Source organism: Cuculus canorus, chromosome 25 (genome assembly GCF_017976375.1).
Source record: "Cuculus canorus isolate bCucCan1 chromosome 25, bCucCan1.pri, whole genome shotgun sequence".
NCBI classification, from domain to species: Eukaryota; Metazoa; Chordata; class Aves; order Cuculiformes; family Cuculidae; genus Cuculus; species Cuculus canorus.
Genome location: NC_071425.1, coordinates 362,738 through 379,596, shown reverse-complemented (window position 1 = coordinate 379,596; position 16,859 = coordinate 362,738). Strand labels below are relative to the sequence as shown.

Below are 16,859 nucleotides of genomic sequence, written 5' to 3'. Positions count from 1 at the left end.
GGCACCCGGCCTCTCAGCCAGGGCTCTTCGTCCCCATGCTGAGGACTGCATCACCAGCAAGAGAGAAAATCCCCCCAAAGCTGGGGGGACGGGGGGGGGGGGGCACTCGAGTGGGATTGGGGACAGGGGATGAGGATGGGGGACAGAGGATGAGGATGGGGGACAGGGAACAGTGGGTAGAGTCAGGGAACAGGGGGTGGAGGGACACAGAGAGGGGGATGGGGAACAGGGGACAGCAGGTGGGGGACAAGATCAGGATGGGGGACAGGGGAAGGGGTACTGGGGACAGGAGATAGGGATAGGGGACAAGGGATGGGGGTTAGGGGATGGGGGACAGGGTCAGGGGACAGTCCCTGTGCCAACACCGTGTGCCCCTGCCGTCACTCTTTCCAGTGACATCGCGCAGGCAGGGGCTGAGCTGGGACACAGGGACACCAGGGCGGGGGACACAGGACATCCTGCAGCACCCCCTGCCCCCACCCACGGGTTTCCTGGCACGGGTGGGAGTGGCGCGATGGCTCCGGTGACCTTTGCCGGGGTTGGGGACCACGGCAGCCCCCACTGCGGGGACACCTGGGGTCCATCCTTGACCTCTGACCCCGCCAGGCCTTCGCGCGGGTGAGGGGGGCGGCTGTCTGTCCGTCCATCCCGCCACTCCCTGCACCCAGCCCCGGGGACCCCCCGTTCCTCCCAGACATCCCAGTACGGGGGACCCCCAAAGAATCCATCCCTACAGGAGGGTCCGAGAGCCGGTACCAGGCAGGGAGCCCCGGGAATCGGTACCGGGCACGGAGCCCCCGGGGAATCAATACCGGGCACGGAGCCCCCGAGAGCCGGTACCGGGCACGGAGCCGGCACATTCCCGGCGTTCCCGGGCGTCGTGGGAGGCCGGGGATTTTCGCTCCTCCCGCCCCGCCCCGGCAGCTCGCACCGCCCAGCGGGGCACAGCGGGGCCGAGCCCGGGAGCGGGGTCCCAGCCCGGGGGGGGCATCCCTCGAGGGGGGCATCCTAGGGGTTCCTGTCCCATTGGGGGTCTTATCCTCGAGAGTCGATCCCGGGGGGATCCCATTTCATGGGGGGTCACGTCCCTTGGGAGGGGTTCCATCACATGGGGGAGTCTCGTCACGAGAGGGATCCCACCGCATGGGGAGGTCCCGTCACATGGGGGGTCCCATCATGGGGGGTCCCATCCCTTGGGAGGGGTTCCATCACACGGGGGGTCTCATCACATGGAGGGGTTCCATGACATGGGGGGGGTCCCATCCCGGGGGTCCTAGGTGGGGGTTCCTATCCGCAGATGCCCCCTTCCCCTCTCCCTGGGGGAGGGGTCTCAGGAGCTGGGGGGTGCGGTCGGGTGTCGGTCTGTCTGTCCGTCCCTCTCTGTGCCCCGCCCCCCCCGCAGGTGCCCGGTGAGGCCGTGCGGGCGGCGCGCGGCCCCTTTAAGGGGGGGTCCCGGAAGGGCGCGCGCCACGCCCGGCCCCGCCCCCCCCGCCCCGCGCGCACCGGGCTCCCCCCGCCCCCCCCCGGCCCCGCCCCGCGCACCGGTCGCGGTCCCGGTCCCGGCGGGCGCGGCTGCGGGCGCCGCCGCGGGACATGGAGCGGTACCGCCGGCTGCTGCCGCCACCACCGGTACCGGGGCTGCTCCCGGGGCTGCTCCCGGTGCTGCTCCTGCCCGTGCTCCCCGCCGCCGCCTTCAACCTGGACCGCGCCTTCCCGGTGCTCAAGGAGGGCGCGACCCCCGGCGGGTTCTTCGGGTTCTCGGTGGCGCTGCACCGGCAAACCGAGCGGCAGGAGCGCTGCCTGTGAGTGCGGGGCGAGGGTCCCCCGGGATGGGAGTCGAGGTCCCCCGGGGTGGGGCTTGGGGTCCCTGGAGGGGAAGTGGGGGTCCCCCGGTGCGGTTGGGGAGCTCAGGGTCCCCGGTGGGGGCAAAGGTCCCGAGGGGGCACCGGGCGACCCCCCCCCTTCCTGGGGAGGAGCGGCTGTTAGGGTTTGGGGTCGGGGGTCTCGCAGGAGGCAGCACCCTCAGAGCTCCCGAGGCGTTCGTTGTGTCTTCGCGCACCCCTTTGTCGCACGGGGTCCCGTCCCACCCCCGGGGTCTCCCCTTTCCGCGGGTGCTGAGCCCCCCTGCACGGGACCCCGGTGCCGCGGGGCAGGTCCCGTCCCCACTCACCGTGTCCCGCTCGTCCCGGGGCGTTGGCGAAGCCCCCCGTGTCCCCTCTGCCCGTCGGGGGGGCTCCGCACCGGGACCGGGGCCGTGGGAACCGGCCGGGGTGCGCTTCTGCTGCCGCCCCCGACGAAAGCCCCTGCCAGCCGGTGATCCCCCGGTGTCCCCCACTGTCCCCCTCCTCATCTGGACCCCCACTATTCCCCCTGCTGACCCCCCACTCATCCAGACCCAACTGTCCCCTCCGTGCCCCCCAGTGTCCCCCGCTGTCCCCCCACTCATCCGGACCCCACCTCGCCCCCCTCCCCTCCCGCGGGCGCTGTCTGAGCCGGCGCAGGGCTCGGGTTGGGCTTTTCTCGCTCGAGGGCACAGGTTTTTCTCCCGGCTCAGCCTCCCGTGGAACTCCCCGCCTTTCGGAGACCCCGCGGGGTCCCCCTTTTTTCCGCGGCGGGGGGACCGGCGGCTGCTGGGACGGAGGCAGCTGCTGCTCCGCATTCCAGGGATGCATTTCGGCTGCTCTCCCCGCCGTGGGACGAGCTCCTGTTCGGGGGGAGTGAGGCTGTTCCCCATGGTGCTGCTGTGGGGGTGCAGGAGTCATTCTGGTGTCCCGGGGACCCCTCAACCCCCCCCCCCCCCCCCCCGGCTGGCTCCCATCCGTGGCTGGGCACCCCACCAGCTTTAGGGGTGCTGGAGCTGCTTCAGGGTCCTGGGGACCCCTCCTCCTCTCTGGGACCCCCTTTCCAATGAGGGTGTCCCGGGGACCCCTCAACCCACCCCACTGGCTCCGATCCGTGAACAGGTTGCCAGCTCTGGTGGCATCAGCTGTGGGGGTGCAGAGCCATTCTGGTGTCCCAGGCACCCCTCAACACCCCCCCAGCTCCCATCCACAGCCGGGTACCCCCAGCTCTGGTGGCATCAGAGCCACTGGCAGGGGGGCATCAAAGTCGGGGTCCTGCCTGGCATCAGGACAGATCCACTCGGATCTTGGCAATGGATTTCGCTCTGTCTCAGGGGGGTAGATTTTGGGGGGCTTTGCCCCCCACAGGAACTCGTGAGGGGGCGTGGGCCATGTGTCCCGTGCATGTCTGAGCGTGATGCTGACGGGCGCAGAGGCTCCGCGGGGGAAAGGCTTTGAAGCGCCAAAACCCCCGGGGATTTGCACCTTCTGCTGCCTGTCCTCACTGGGAGTGACACGGGGGACCCTCATGAGCATGGGGGGGTCATGGATGGCAAGGATGGTTGTCACTGCTTTCCCACAGGGCCGCGGCACTGGACGGGCTGTGCTGGCAGCTCTGCTAGCGTGGTGTGGGCAGGGGGCTCCGAATGAGTGTGAGCAGGTCTGGGGGGGGCCTGGAAGTGACCGGAGCTGCTGGTCCCTCAACTCTTGGCCAGAAGGGACGATGGTGCCAGCAGGAGGGTGGAAGAAGGCTGGCAGAGCTGCACGGTTTGGGGATCCATGGGGTGTCATGTCCCCAGCCAGGGATGTTGGGGGGATACGGTGAGGTGGGATGGGTGTAGACGCGGCCCCTGGCTCCCCCCAGCCCAAGGCTGCTGGACCTGAGTCTCAGCGCAGGGCGAGGGTGCAGAGCCGGGCTGCAGCCCCCGGGGTGACCCCGCTGCAGCCCCCAGGGTGACCCCACTGCAGCCCTTTGCTCCCCGTTTCTCGCAGGTGCAGCCTGGCCGCAGCGAGGGTGGGGACAGGAAAGCAACATTTCCTGCTGTCACCGTCCCCACCGAGGGATGTTCTGTGCGTTTTTGGGGTCTCAATGCCCAGCGAGGCTGCAGGAGGTGTTGGCTGGCGGCGGGGCAGCAGGGATGCTCGGGCAGGGTGGGCAGAGCCGCTTCCCAGCCGGACGCTGGCGGGGAGCCAGGCTGGCACGGCACAACTGCCGTCACGCCAGAGCTTCCACACCCCTGTGATGTTTTTTCGTGTCCCAGAGCTGTGCCCATGCAAAGGTTTGTTTGTTTGCTCCTCCCTGTCCAGGTGGAGGCGAGGTGGAAGCGGTGGCGTTATCGGTCTCCTGAGATTAGGAAACTCTTCGGCTGCCCGTGCTGGGTCCGGCCGCTCCTGTTCAGGCATGGGAGGTGGTTTGGCTTGTGGCTGTGCGGGCAGGACCTGACAGAGACGGGGAAACTCGGCCCACGCAGGTCTGAGGGTCCCTGAGTGACACGGGGAAACTGAGGCACGGTGCATCCATGTAGGGAGGCTGGAGGCCCCGTGTGCAGCCTTGGCGGAGCGTAGCCAGCAGCAGGGCCAGCTGAATTCCCTGCTTTCCCTCCCCCTCGCCTGGTGTTTTGCTGATTGCCAGAGCCTGCCTGGCCGACCTCCCCCCGCCTTGGCCGTGGGCCTGCAAAAGCTGATGGGGTCCTGTGGGGCTGCGGCTTCTTGGCAGACGCTGGGGAGACGGATGTGTTGCAGCAGGACCAAAGCCTAGGGGATCATCCATCTGTCCGTCTGTCCATCCCTCGCTGCCTCCAGGAGCCATCCCCCACCTCTCCTGCCTCCTTTCTGCATGGGCATCAGCAGACTTGCCCTCTCTGCGCTCGTGGGGGGCTCCATTGCTGCAGGCACTGAGGAGGGGGCAGTGGGTAGTTTGGGGCTGGCCCAGAGCTCTGAAGGGGGTGGGGTGGGCTGTGCTGGGGGTACCCCCCAGCTGCCCACCTTTGGGGGTTCGTGGGGGGCCCTGCAGTGAGCTCGATCGCGCAGCTCAGCTCCCAAACCTGGAACATCTTCCAGCCCTGACATGAGGCGAGGTTTGGGGGTGAAACCGTGGGGAAGGTCCCCACAGCCCGGAGAGATGAGGTGCTGTTCTGGAGCCCCCCTGCTCTGCCCCTCCTGGCACCCTCCAGCGCGTCAGGAGAGGGATGAGGGGCTGCGCTGCTCCTCGCTGGGCGCCTGTGCCGGGGGGCTGTGGGGCACGCGGCCCCCGACGTGCAGCCCTTTGAGGCGAGCCCAGCCTGCAGCCAGGTGGGATCCCCCTTTGCCATCCTCATCAGACCTCTCCCAGCGTGGGGTGGCTGCGTTTCAGGCGACCACCTCACAGCTGGCGGAGAGCCCCTGTGCTGCCGTCCCCCCCCGTTTGCCAAGGGAGGATTAGGACGGGGCACGTCCTCGCATTCCTGCCTCCTCCCTTCCCAGCCTCCTCTCGCTGCTTGCTGCCCGTCCCTGCCTTCACCCTGCTGTCCGAGCACAAGGCATGGGCTGAGCCCCCTCTTCCCGTCCCCCCATCCCAGTGGGACCAGTGGCACAAACTGGTCCTGGCTGCCCCGAGGTGGGAGCCCCAGTGTCCCAGCTCGTGGTCTTCCTGGGTTTTGAGGTAGCTGCGCTCTGAGTGGCACCTTTGGGTGTGCAGAGGTAGGAGATGCCTGTGCATGTGCTCCCTGCTCTGGTGGGCTCGGAAGCCCCCAGCATCCACGCATCCCTCCAGAGGAGCCTGCGGGTGGGCTGCTGTGCTGGGAAGTCTTCGCTGGAGGCGGCAAGATGCCAGAGCCGTTTGGCTGGGGTCTATTCCTACCCCGGGACCTGTGAGGCAATAGCGAGAAGTGATGGTGGTTGGGAACAGCTTTGCTTGGGACAGGGGTCTGGCTGTGCCTGGACCACCCGAGGAGGAGGGGGGCAGGTCCTGGCCATGGCAGCCCTGGCAAGGGGGTTGTGTATGTCCCTGTCCCCAAACCATGCTGACGGGGGGCAGCGCCCGAGGGCTGCGGGCTCTGCTGGGGCTTGGATGGAGGTGCAGGACCCCCCCAGCCTCTCCCTCCAGCCCTGAGTCACAGCAGCTGTGCTGAGTCACTTCCCCCCGGGTAAGCAAGGGCAGTGGTGCCCCTTGTCCCCCCATATCCCACAGGAATTAGGGGGGTAAATTCCTTCATGCCTGGCTGGAAAGAGTCAGGATGAGAATCCTCTCTCTGCGCCCTCACCTTCATACGCAGTGAGCTGTGTGTTCTCAGGGAGCGTGGATGCCACTGGCACCCCCAGCCCAGCATTCTCGGGGGGAGTGGGCCCCCTTTGCCCCCTCTGGGGCTCCTCTGTGGCCGACTGACGCCGTCCTGCACCTGCAGCATCCGGCTGACTCAGTGGAGCGATGCCGCCGGCGGTGCCCGTCAGCGGGTGCGGGGGGCCTGACATGCCGAGGCGGGGGCTGCCTGCGGCCCCGCATTCCTCCTGCGCCTGGGCTTTGAGTCAGCAGCCCCAGCTCTGCCCAGACGCGCCCGCGCTCCCGGCCTCGCATCGCGCAGCCCTGCACGCTGCAGCCTCCCCAGTGCTCCTTTGGTGGTGGCAGCGGGATGGGGACCACGGGAATCACCCCTCTCCTTGCCCGCAGCACGGCTGAGGACTGGCCAGCTCGTTGCCCCAAGGGCCTTGCGATGGGGGATGGGGGCTGCAGCTGCTACCTGGGTGCCCTGTCCCCCTCGTCCACCCGCTTCCATCCCGCCTGCAAGGGGGACGCGCTTCCTCTGCTGGCACAGTGCAGCCGTGCCTCCTCCGCACCATTGTCCTCGCCATCCCGAAGGACTTCCCGGCGGAAAGGCTGGCCTTTCCGGAGCCCCCCGTATCCTCCTGCCAGCCCCCAGCCCCATGGCAGGGCTGTGGGTCCTGTGCTGCCCGGGCCCTTTCCTTGGGGTGGGGGTCTCAGGTGCTGGGGTCCCTTCAGTGTCACCTTAGGGCCCCTGGGGAGGGGGGCACGTGGAGCTGGGCTGGGGGTGTCGTGTCTCCCACCTGGGCATGCCTCTAGGGATGCCATATCCTCCCTCCCGCATGGCACCGCCGTGACTCAGCTGGGACATCCCAGTGCCTCGGGGACCTGAGTCACCCCAGAGAGGGAGCTGCCTCCCCTGGGACCCCCGGTGCTGCCTGGAATGGGGATCCACCCTGCACTTTGTGTGCCCCTTCCGGCGCGGGTCCCAGCTCCCCCCGCTCTGGGGTCTCTCCTGTGCCTGGCGCTCCCGCGTGTCCCTGTCTACCAGACATGCCGCAGCTGTGCCGCGGCCTCGCCACGGCTCAAAGGTTGCCCGGGAAGGGCTTCGTGTGTTTACACAGGCTGGGGGGCCCCGAGCTGGCGGCAGTCCTGCTAAGCGACTCCCTGCTTTGCTTGCCCATCCAGCACGGGGTGCGAGGCATGGGTTGGACCCCCCCTTCTGCACCCCAGTGCACCAGGCTGGCATCAGGTCCAGCAAGGGGGTCCCTAGAGGAGTCCTGGGGGGCTCCAATTGGGTCCTGAGGTCCTTAATGGGTCCTGGGGGTCCTAGAGAGATTCTTGGGGTCCTCAAAGGGGCCCTGGGTGTCCTAGAGGGTTTCTGGGGAGTCATAGAGGTGTCCTGGGGAAAGGAGTGTGTCTGTCTGTCTGTCCCCCACCCGAAGGGGGTCTGTCCCTCACTGCTGTGTGAGACCTTTCAGCGGGCTCATGCACCCACACGCTGGGTGGGGAGCTGGTCGCTGCTGGCCCCATGTGTGCCCACCCAAGGGGAACCCCCCACTCCTTCTCCAGAGCTGGAGATGTGGTGGGGGGTCCCCAGCCCCCCATCACTTAGGGGTGTTGGGGCACAATGTGCTCCAGGGAAGCAGCTGTTACCCCTCCAAGTGCCTCCCGGTCACCATTGCACCCCATCACCCTCTCCTTGGGGGTGCTGCCCCCCCCCGCCCCCATTGCCAACCTGCCCCCCATCTCTGCCCCTCAGGCTGCTGGTGGGGGCCCCCCGAGACACGGAGCCGGTGAATGGCACACGGACAGGCACGGTCTACGCCTGCCCCCTCACTGCCTCCACAAGCGACTGCCAGCCCCTCGACATCGAGCTGAAAAGTGCGTGAGTGCCCCAGAGCACCCCAGCCCCCCAGCAGGACCTGGGGGCTCTGGGTGGGGGTTCCCCACTCTCACACTGTCTCTTCTCTGCCCAGATGAGCCGGACAAGGCCATCATCGATGACATGTGGCTGGGCGTGACGGTGGCTAGCCAGCGGCAGCCGGCCGGGAGGGTGCTGGTGAGTGCACGTGCACCCCCATTCTTTGCACACACGTGTGCCACTGCTGAGCTGCTGCCTCACACGCCTGCGCAAGGGCACCAGGGAGCCACTGATGCTTTTGTGTGGTCCTTGCACTGGTCCCCAGCGTGGTGGCACCAGGCAGGGGCACTGCGGAGGCTCCCCTGTCCCCTCCCTGTCCCCTGGGGCTGTGGGGTGACGGGATGCTTGGACCCCTCTCCTGGTGCTGATGTGGAGGGACTGGAGCTCTAGGGTGGCAGGACAGTGTCCTACCATACGGACCATCACAGCCAGGGTGGCACGGGCCGTGTCCGCGGTAGGGCGGCATCTGTACAGCTGAGTGCCCAGAGCAGCACGTGGGGCGGGGGGCCCTGGCATGGAGGGGGCTGCAGCCTGCTGACATTTAGTGCTGGAATTCAGACCTTAGAGCAGCTTCCAGTACTGAAAAGACCTCCGGGCAGGGGCTCTTGACCAGGGAGTGCAGGGGTGGGATGAGGAGAGTGGTTTTCAGCTGAAAGTGGGGAGATTGAGGATGGATGGGACTTGGAGCAACCGGATCCAGTGGAAGGTGTCCCTGCCCGCGGCAGCAGGTGAAACTGTGTGGGCTTTGGGGTCCATTCGAACGCAACCCATTGCTTGGTTCCGCGGTTTTGGGGTGCTGAGGTGGGGCTGTCCCGCAGGCCTGCGCTCACCGCTACACCAAGGTGCTGTGGTCGGGCAGCGAGGACCAGCGGCGCATGGTGGGCAAGTGCTACGTGCGGGGCAATGACCTGCGCCTCAACATCAGCGACGAGTGGCAGACCTACCACAACGAGATGTGCAACTCCAACACAGACACCGACGAGACCGGCATGTGCCAAATGGGCACCAGCGCCGGCTTCACTGCCAACAGCATCTACTTTGGGGCACCCGGTGCCTACAACTGGCAAGGTGTGTGTGTTGGGGAGGGCTGGGTGGGCAGCCCCTCCTCTGGGGACACCTGGTGCCGGGACCCCCACGGGAATCCCCTCGTATGTGCACAGGCATCTGTGTGCACATATCGCAGCACATGTGTGTGCACACGTTCATGGGGAGGAGGCAGATAATGGCACTGCTTCCACATATGCACTGGAGCACACGTGTGCATGGTGAGGACACACGTGCATGTGTTTGCACACCTATGTGAGTGTGCCCTGTGCATCACGCATGTGCACCTCTGCATGTGCTGATCCACCTGCCCGTGCAAGCCCTCTGCGTGTGGGCGAGTGGCTCTGCATGCGCCGCACATGTAGGGCTGTGCGTGTGCTCACCTGCAGTGCAGATGTGCGAGGGGAGCGGGTCTGCACCCCCCTTGCCATGGCGTTAACCCCCTCTGCCCCGCACAGGCACCGACTACATGCTGCAGCGGGAAATGTGGGACCTGCATGACTTCTCCTACCCCAACACCAAGAACGGCAACACCTACATAGGTGGGGGCAGCGGGGCAAGGGGGGCGATTGGGGGTGAGGAGGAGGTTTGGGGGGTATGGATTCAGGGGGAACCTTGGAGGTAGGTGTTAAAGGGGTGGGACTTTAGGGAGGCTTGAAGACCCACCCCCCCAGGGATGGTGTGAGTAAGTGGTCAGTGGTGATGCTGTAGTGCTCAGGGGCTTATGGGGGGACATGAGGGGAGACATAGGGGCTGTGGTGACACCGTAGTGTTCAGGGGGTTGGGGGGACATGGGAGGGATGTGGGGGCTGCGGTGATGCTGTAGTGCTCAAGGGACTGGGGGGCACATGGGCTCTGTGGTGACACAGGGTTCAGGTGACTGGGGGGACGCAGGCTCTGGGGTGTCCCACGCTGTCCCATCACTGGGGTCCTGGCAGGGTACACAGCGGAGGTGGGCAGCGCGGTGCTGCAGCCGGACGTGGTGACAGTGGTGACGGGCGCTCCCCGGTACAATCACACGGGTGCCGTGTACCTGCTGAGCCGCAGCACCCAGCAGACGCTGCGCAGGAGCCTCGTCCTGCCCGGGCACCAGGTCGGCTCCTACTTCGGCAGCGCTGTGGCCCTGGCGGACCTCAACAATGACGGGTGAGGGCAGGGGGCCGCGACCCCCAGCTCCAGGGGTGGGGGTCTCACCTGGGGTGTTCTGCAGCTCAAGGGGTCCATAGCATGGGTGGGAGGGGGGCACAGATCGGGGAGGGGAGGGGTTTTTGGGGGGAGCCATCTTTTTATGGCTTGGGGGGTCCCCCACCACGCTGCTGTGTCAGGGTTAGGGGTCCTCGCTGCTGTGCTGTGATGGGGTTGGGGTTCCTCTCTGTTCTGGTGTGTCAGGGTAGGGCTGGGGGTCCCCACCACACTGGTGTGTCAGGGCTGGGGGCCCCCACTGCTCTCTTGTGTTGGGGTTGAGGGTCCTCACCACTGTGCTGTGTTAGAGTGGGAGGTCAGGGGCTCCCCACTGCTGTGCTGTGTCAGGGTGGGGGTGCCGCAGCCCCCAGCCCCGACCATTCCTCACCCCGCAGGTGGCAGGACCTGGTGGTAGGAGCCCCCTACTACTTTGAGCGGAAGGAGGAGGTAGGGGGCGCGGTCTATGTCTACATGAATGAGGGGGGGGTCTTCCAGCCCCACCCCAGCCTGGCCCTCACCGGCCCCAGCTACTCTGCGTTCGGCTTTGCCTTGGCCAGCATCGGGGACATCAACCAGGACGGCTTCCAGGGTGAGGGGCCGGGGACCGCGGAGGGGCAGCCATAGGGGGGAGCGGGGCTGCCTTTTGGGAGGAGAGTCTTCAGATAAAGGGGTCCCGCTTGAGGGGGTGTGGGGGATCTCTGACGAGGCTTGGGATGAAGAGGAGGAGATGGAGCGATCTTCATTTGGGGGTGTTTGTGGAGCTAAGTTGAGTGCAGGGGGGGTTGAAGAGGCGTTGAGGAATTGTGGACATGCTGTGGGGCTGACCCTGCTCTTCTCCACACAGATATCGCCGTGGGGGCTCCTTTTGAGGGGCCTGGCAAGGTCTACATCTACCACAGCAGCGCCGAGGGGCTGCTGGCCAAACCCCGGCAGGTACTGGCCCCGCAGGGAGCTGCGCACCAGGGCAGCGGAGCTCTGGGTCCCCTCCGAGCATCCCCTGCTCTGGGGTGGGATGCAGTGAGGGGGTCCCCAGATCCATGGGGCTGATGAGCAGTGGGTTCCGTGCCCCCCCAGGTGGTCAGCGGGTCGGAGCTTGGCCCCGCCAGCATGCGGACCTTCGGGTACTCGCTGAGTGGGGGGCTGGACGTGGATGGGAACTCCTACCCCGATCTCCTGGTGGGCAGCTTGGCCGAGAGGGTCGTCCTGCTGAGGTGAAGGAGCAGGGCCAGAGGTGTCTTGCAGGGTGTCCTCCCTGCCTCTGCCAGTGCCCCGGCACGGCGACATGCCCTGCTTGGGGAGCTGGCACCAAGCGAGGGGCAGCTGCGCCGCAGCGGGGGGCTCAGCCGATCCCCGTCTCCTCTCAGAGCTCGGCCTGTGATCAACATCCTGGACAAGACCTTCACGGTGACGCCCAGCAAAGTGGACCCTGCCCGGTGCACGCCTGACTCCTGGTGAGCCCCCGTCCTGGTGATGCTCGCGGCATCGCCGTGCTGGCAGCTCCGTTCATGGCCCCTTTCCCCCCCAGCATCACAGCCACCATCTGCTTCTCCTACAACCAGAGCGCCGGAGACCCCAAGTACCAGGAGGAGATCAGTGAGTGCCTGGGGTGCAGGCGTGGGCACGGGATGTTCACCAGGGGATGTGCACACCTGGGGGCCACACACACACGTGGGTGTGTGCAGGGGGGTGAGCACATCTGGGAGGGGCACACATGTTGGCACATGGGGATGCACATGTGTGCGCAGGGGATATGCATGAACGAGAGGTGTTGTGTTGGAGGCACACGCGTGTGCAATATGACCCCTCTCTGGTCTCCCTGAAGCCCTGGAGTACATCCTGGAGGCGGACAAGGACCGGCACCCGCCCAGGGTTAGGTTTTTGGGGACTCACTCTGCCACCTACCATGGCATCTTCCGCATGCCCCAGACCCGCTGTGAATCCAAGGAGCTCCTGCTGCTGGTCAGTGGGGAGGGGGCACATGTGTGCGTGCACTCATGCATTGCAAGTTGTTCTGTGTGTGGCACTGGAGCTGGGAGACAGGCTCCTAGGAATGGTGGGGGACAGAGGGTCTTGGGATCAGCATGGGCAGCAAAAGAGGTCGTAATCCTCCCCTCCTGAGGCGAGTTTGGGTCTCACACAGGGAGTGCGCAGATGCTCTGGTACCTGGGACGTGGCCAGGGGCTGCTGGAGCTGGAGGGGGGACTGGGGAGGGAATCAGGGCTTCGCTGTGATTTCTGCCACCCTGCAGGACAATATCCGGGACAAGCTGCACCCCATTGTGCTCTCCTTGAACTACTCGCTGGTGGAGAAGCCCAGGACCTTCCAGCTGGGTCCCCACTCCCTTGACGCCTTCCCCGTCCTCAACCAGGACCAGTCCCACGAGAATGAGACCAAGGTGCTGGGGGTGATGGTGATGCTGGGCTGCAAGCAGCGAGCTTTGGGGTAGCCACTTCTCCCCTGGGCATGGGAGGAGGCTCATGGGGGCATCCCTGTCCCTCCAGATCGAGTTCCAGAAGGAGTGCGGCTCTGACAACAAGTGCTACAGCAACCTCCAGCTCCAGAGCAGCTTTGTCACCGACCAGAACCAGCCCCTGCCCAGGTGACAGCACGTCCCCCCATCTCCATCTCGCCACTGTGCCGTCCCCTTGGCCCTGGTTGCTCCTCTATGGGCTGAGCTGGTTGGGGGTCCCCATCGCGCTGGCGCGACCACCTGTGCACTGAGCGGGGCCGGTCTCTGCGCAGGCTGAACGGAACCCAGGTGCTGCAGTACAGCCGGGACGTGCGGAAGCTCTACCTGAGCATCAACATCACCAATGTGCCCACCACCTCCTCCAACGGAGAGGATGCCCACGAGGCGCTGCTTAACGTCACTGTGCCGGACAGCCTGCTGCCCTCCTCCGTGCGCCCGGTAAGGACAGTGGCCCCCTCTCCAGCTAGAGGCATGAAGACCAAGGTGGGCTCGGTGGGACGTCTCTCACCCTCTTTCCCTCCCCAGAGCGGAGCCTGCACCTTTGCGGAGACAGTGCTGTGCGAGCTGGGCAACCCCTTCAAGAGGAACCAGAGGGTGAGTGCTCTCTGCCAGCCATTTTGGGGGCTCCACAGGCAGGCAGGGGTCTGGCTGAGTGCTCCACAGCCCCTCTGTGCTGCAGGCAGAGCTGATCATCACCTTTGAGGCCATTGGGATCATGCTGGACACACGGGAGATCCTGGTGTGGCTGGATCTGTCCACGTGAGTGTCCATGGGTGGGTGGGAACAGGGGGCTTGGAGCAATGCTGGCATCTCCTTTGCTGGATGGGAAGGCAGCAGTGGAGCAGGATCGCATCCAGCAACGTTGCTGCTCTGGGAAGGATGGGAAAGCAGGCGCAGGGCTTGGAGGGGGGGCAGGACAGGGACCCACAGCTCCTGCTGGGGGTTGGGAGATGCTGACCCCGTGCCTGGCAGGCAAAGCACCCAGGAGGATCTGCAGCCCATCCTGGCGAAGCTGCTGGTGGACTACAGCATCCAGTCCTCACTGACCATGTGAGTGCGGCGAGGCTGTGTCTTGTTCCCCCCCCATCCCTTTGTGTCCCCTCCATCCACCCAACCTGAATCTGGCTGTGTTGGGAGCGGGCACAGCCCCCCGTGTCCCAGGAACGAGGTGGTGGATGTCCCACTTGTCCCCCTCGCCATGCCTGTCCCTCCATCCCCAGAGCCTCCTCGCACGCCCAGTCGCACTTCAGCGGGACGGTGGTGGGTGAGTCGGCCATGCAGAGGGAGCAGGACGTGGGCAGCCCCCTTGCCTTCGACTTCCAGGTGAGCTGGGGGGTGGCCAGCGCTCAGCCGGGTCAGGAGCGCCGGTCTCCGTCCCTGCCTCTGCTTCGCAGGTGACCACCAAGGGCGAGTCGCTGGGCTCCCTGGGCACCATCCTGCTGGGCTTCGAGTGGCCCTACGAGATCCCCAATGGCAAGTGGCTCCTCTACCCCACCGAGATCCTCGTCAACAGCAATGGGACTTGCCAGCCCCCCGGGGGGGTCATCAACCCCCTCAACCTCACCGTGAGTGACCCTGTCCCTGCGGCTTTGCAGGATGCACCCCTGCACAGCTGCGCGGGTGCTTCCAGCCCTGCCTGCCTCTGGGCAGAGCTGCCCGCTGATGGGCTCCTTGCCCCCAGCTGCTGGAGAACCAGGCTCCATCCCGGCGGAGACGGGAGCCGGAGCCCCCCGAGCCGGCAGAGCCCCCCGTCACCCTGGCTGCTGCCAAGAAAGCCAAGTCAGAGGTGGTACTGGTGAGTGGGGATCGGGGGGATCTCTTGCCACCAGCACGGTGCACTGGGGACCCTGGTTCCCCCCTGACCTCCCCTTGTCTCCCAGAGCTGCTCCAAGGGCACCGCTCGCTGCATCTGGTTCGAGTGCCCCGTCCTCCACACCCAGCACCCCACCACCTTCAGGGTCCGTGCCCGGGTCTGGAACAGCACCTTCATCGAGGTCAGCGCAGGGCCCTGTGTCTTTGGGACTGGGGGGACGGGGCTGGGCCACTCCCTCAGGGATGGCACTGAAATAGGGCACTGAGTTTGCCAGGTCTTAGGAGCCGCTGTGCATCCCTTACCCCTCTGTGTGCGTCCCCCTCCATCACCTGCCTGTGCGCATGTTCCCTCTGTCATCCGTGCGTTTCCGTCCTCCGCGTCCCCCCAGGAATTCAGCAGCTTTGACCGGGTGAAGGTGGACGGCACGGCCACGCTCTTCCTCCAGACCCACGTCTCCACCATCAACATGAGGAACCACACAGTGCGGGTGAGTGATGCCAGAGCCTCTAACTGGGATGGGCTGGGAGGGACTGGAGCCACTGGGAACCCCAACGAGGCTTTTCTTGGCCCTTCCAGTTCTCCGTGGACGTGGACTCAGAGCTGACAGAGGAGCAGCCGGCCGAGATTGCACTGTGGCTGGTGCTGGTGGCGGTCGCAGCCGGGCTGCTGCTGCTGGGGTTGATCATCCTGTTGCTCTGGAAGGTGAGGGGGGGCCCAATCCTGCGCCCAGGCAGGGAGCGCAGGAACCGTGCTGAGGCCCGACGAGCTCGTGTCACCAGCGGCTGCTGGCCTCTCTGGCTGTCGGCGGGGCACTTGGGAGCAGCCAGGGGAAGGTGCCCCCTATGGAAGGTGCCCAGCTGACGAATGATGAGGAAGAGGAGCAGAGAGGATCCTGACTTGGCCCCTGGTGCAAAACATTTGGGGAGTTGCAAAAAAAACACCCCTCGGTGCCCCGTGGCTCCCACCCCTTATTGCACTGCAGGGACTCAGGGGGCTCCAGCTCCCTGGGGAACCCCGGCTCCTTGTGGACCCCCCATCTCTGGCTGTGAGGGATTACATGGGGCTGCAGGGTCACCCACCCCCAGCCCTCTCCCGGCCCCCCCTGACCCCTCTCGCCTCCTTCCTCGCAGTGCGGGTTCTTCCGTCGGGCCAATACGCGGGCCATGTACGAAGCCAAGGGGCAGAAGGCGGAGATGAGGATCCAGCCGTCGGAAACCAAGCGGCTGACAGATGACTACTAGTGAGGGGGGGGTCAGCCCTGCTGCCCCCCTGGGCGCCCGCACCACCCGCTTGGTAATGCCCCGCGGGGCCGGCCGCAGCGGCATCCTCCTCCTCTTCAGTCTCTTCTCCTCTTCCTCACTTCATCTCTCCTGCTGGACCCCACGGGGTCCCTGTAGGGCGCCGGGGGCTCTAGGACTGCCTTTGCCTCTGCTCTTCACCAGCTCTGGGGTCTCTCCCTCGACCCCCGGTTCCTCACTGACCCTCTGCCCCCTCTCTTTCCCCTCTTCTCCCCCCAGTGCGACTTCTTCCAGCGGGGCCGCTACTACCGGATCATGCCCAAGTACCACGCGGTGCGCATCCGGCAGGAGCAGCGCTACCCGCCCGGTGCCCTCCTGCCCCGCCGCAAGAAGCTCTGGGTGACCAGGTGGCAGGAGCCGGACCAGAACTACTGACCCCCAACCCTGACCCGTGTGGGGGGCACCACAGCCCCCTTGACTTTGCACAAGCGCATCCCCCTGCCCCATCCGCCTCCCCCTCGGACGCGGCCGCAGCCCGGCTTTGGCTTCTGTGCACTCCTCTCCGCTTGCCCGAGCTTGCCGGCCACAGCCCGGCTCTCGCACGCTCGTGCCTCGCACGCTCACGGGGACGAGCCTCCCCCATCCGCTGGGGTGCCGGCGGCTGCCCCCGAGTGCCTTCCCCACACTGACACTCCGGCTGTGTCCCACACATGTCCTCCCTGGGACACATCCTTGCACGCCGGGACACGCTTGCCCCCTCATGCATCCCTTTTCCCTCGATGCTGGGTGCAGGATCCCCCTTGGCTTCCACCAAGGCTGATGGCGTAGCACCCCTGATGCCTTTGCGCTTCTTTCCCCCTTCTCCCCCCCTTCTCCCCCCCTTCTCCCCCCTTCTTTCCCCCTTCTTTCCCCCTTCTTTCCCCCTTCTTTCTCCATTCTTTCCCCCTTCTTTCCCCCTTCTTTCCCCCTTATTTCCCCCTTTTCTCCCCCTTCTCCTCCCCTTCTCCTCCCCTTCTTCCCCCCTTCTTCCCCCCTTCTTCCCTCCTCCTTTCCCCCTTCTCCTCCCCTTCTCCCCCCCTTCTCCCCGCCCTTTGCAGTGGAGGTGCTGGG

General features: G+C 66.2%; 2 protein-coding genes across 3 annotated transcripts in view; one reads left to right on the top strand and one right to left on the bottom strand.

Annotated features, from left to right (window-relative positions):
- The window catches only part of COL1A1 (collagen type I alpha 1 chain), a 136,083-nt gene that overhangs the window by 71,642 nt on the left and 47,582 nt on the right, over positions 1 to 16,859 (bottom strand). The gene's annotated exons all lie outside the window — the stretch shown is intronic.
- On the top strand, positions 1,533 to 16,645 carry ITGA3 (integrin subunit alpha 3). Of its 2 annotated transcripts, XR_008453577.1 has the most exons (26): positions 1,533 to 1,802; positions 7,841 to 7,962; positions 8,058 to 8,140; positions 8,821 to 9,070; positions 9,505 to 9,588; positions 9,985 to 10,192; positions 10,624 to 10,817; positions 11,073 to 11,161; positions 11,303 to 11,439; positions 11,593 to 11,679; positions 11,754 to 11,821; positions 12,051 to 12,187; positions 12,477 to 12,623; positions 12,730 to 12,827; positions 12,971 to 13,136; positions 13,224 to 13,292; positions 13,378 to 13,457; positions 13,671 to 13,748; positions 13,919 to 14,021; positions 14,093 to 14,263; positions 14,380 to 14,493; positions 14,579 to 14,692; positions 14,900 to 14,998; positions 15,088 to 15,213; positions 15,642 to 15,804; positions 16,029 to 16,167. XR_008453577.1 is itself a non-coding variant. In XM_054088382.1 (25 exons), the coding sequence occupies exons 1-25, from the start codon at positions 1,594 to 1,596 to the stop codon at positions 16,182 to 16,184; spliced, it is 3,189 nt and encodes a 1,062-aa protein (XP_053944357.1). In that variant the 5' UTR covers positions 1,533 to 1,593; the 3' UTR covers positions 16,185 to 16,645. The 2 variants fall into 2 exon arrangements, 1 of the variants encoding a protein (XP_053944357.1); XM_054088382.1 differs by lacking the exon at positions 15,642 to 15,804 and having other exon boundaries at positions 16,029 to 16,645.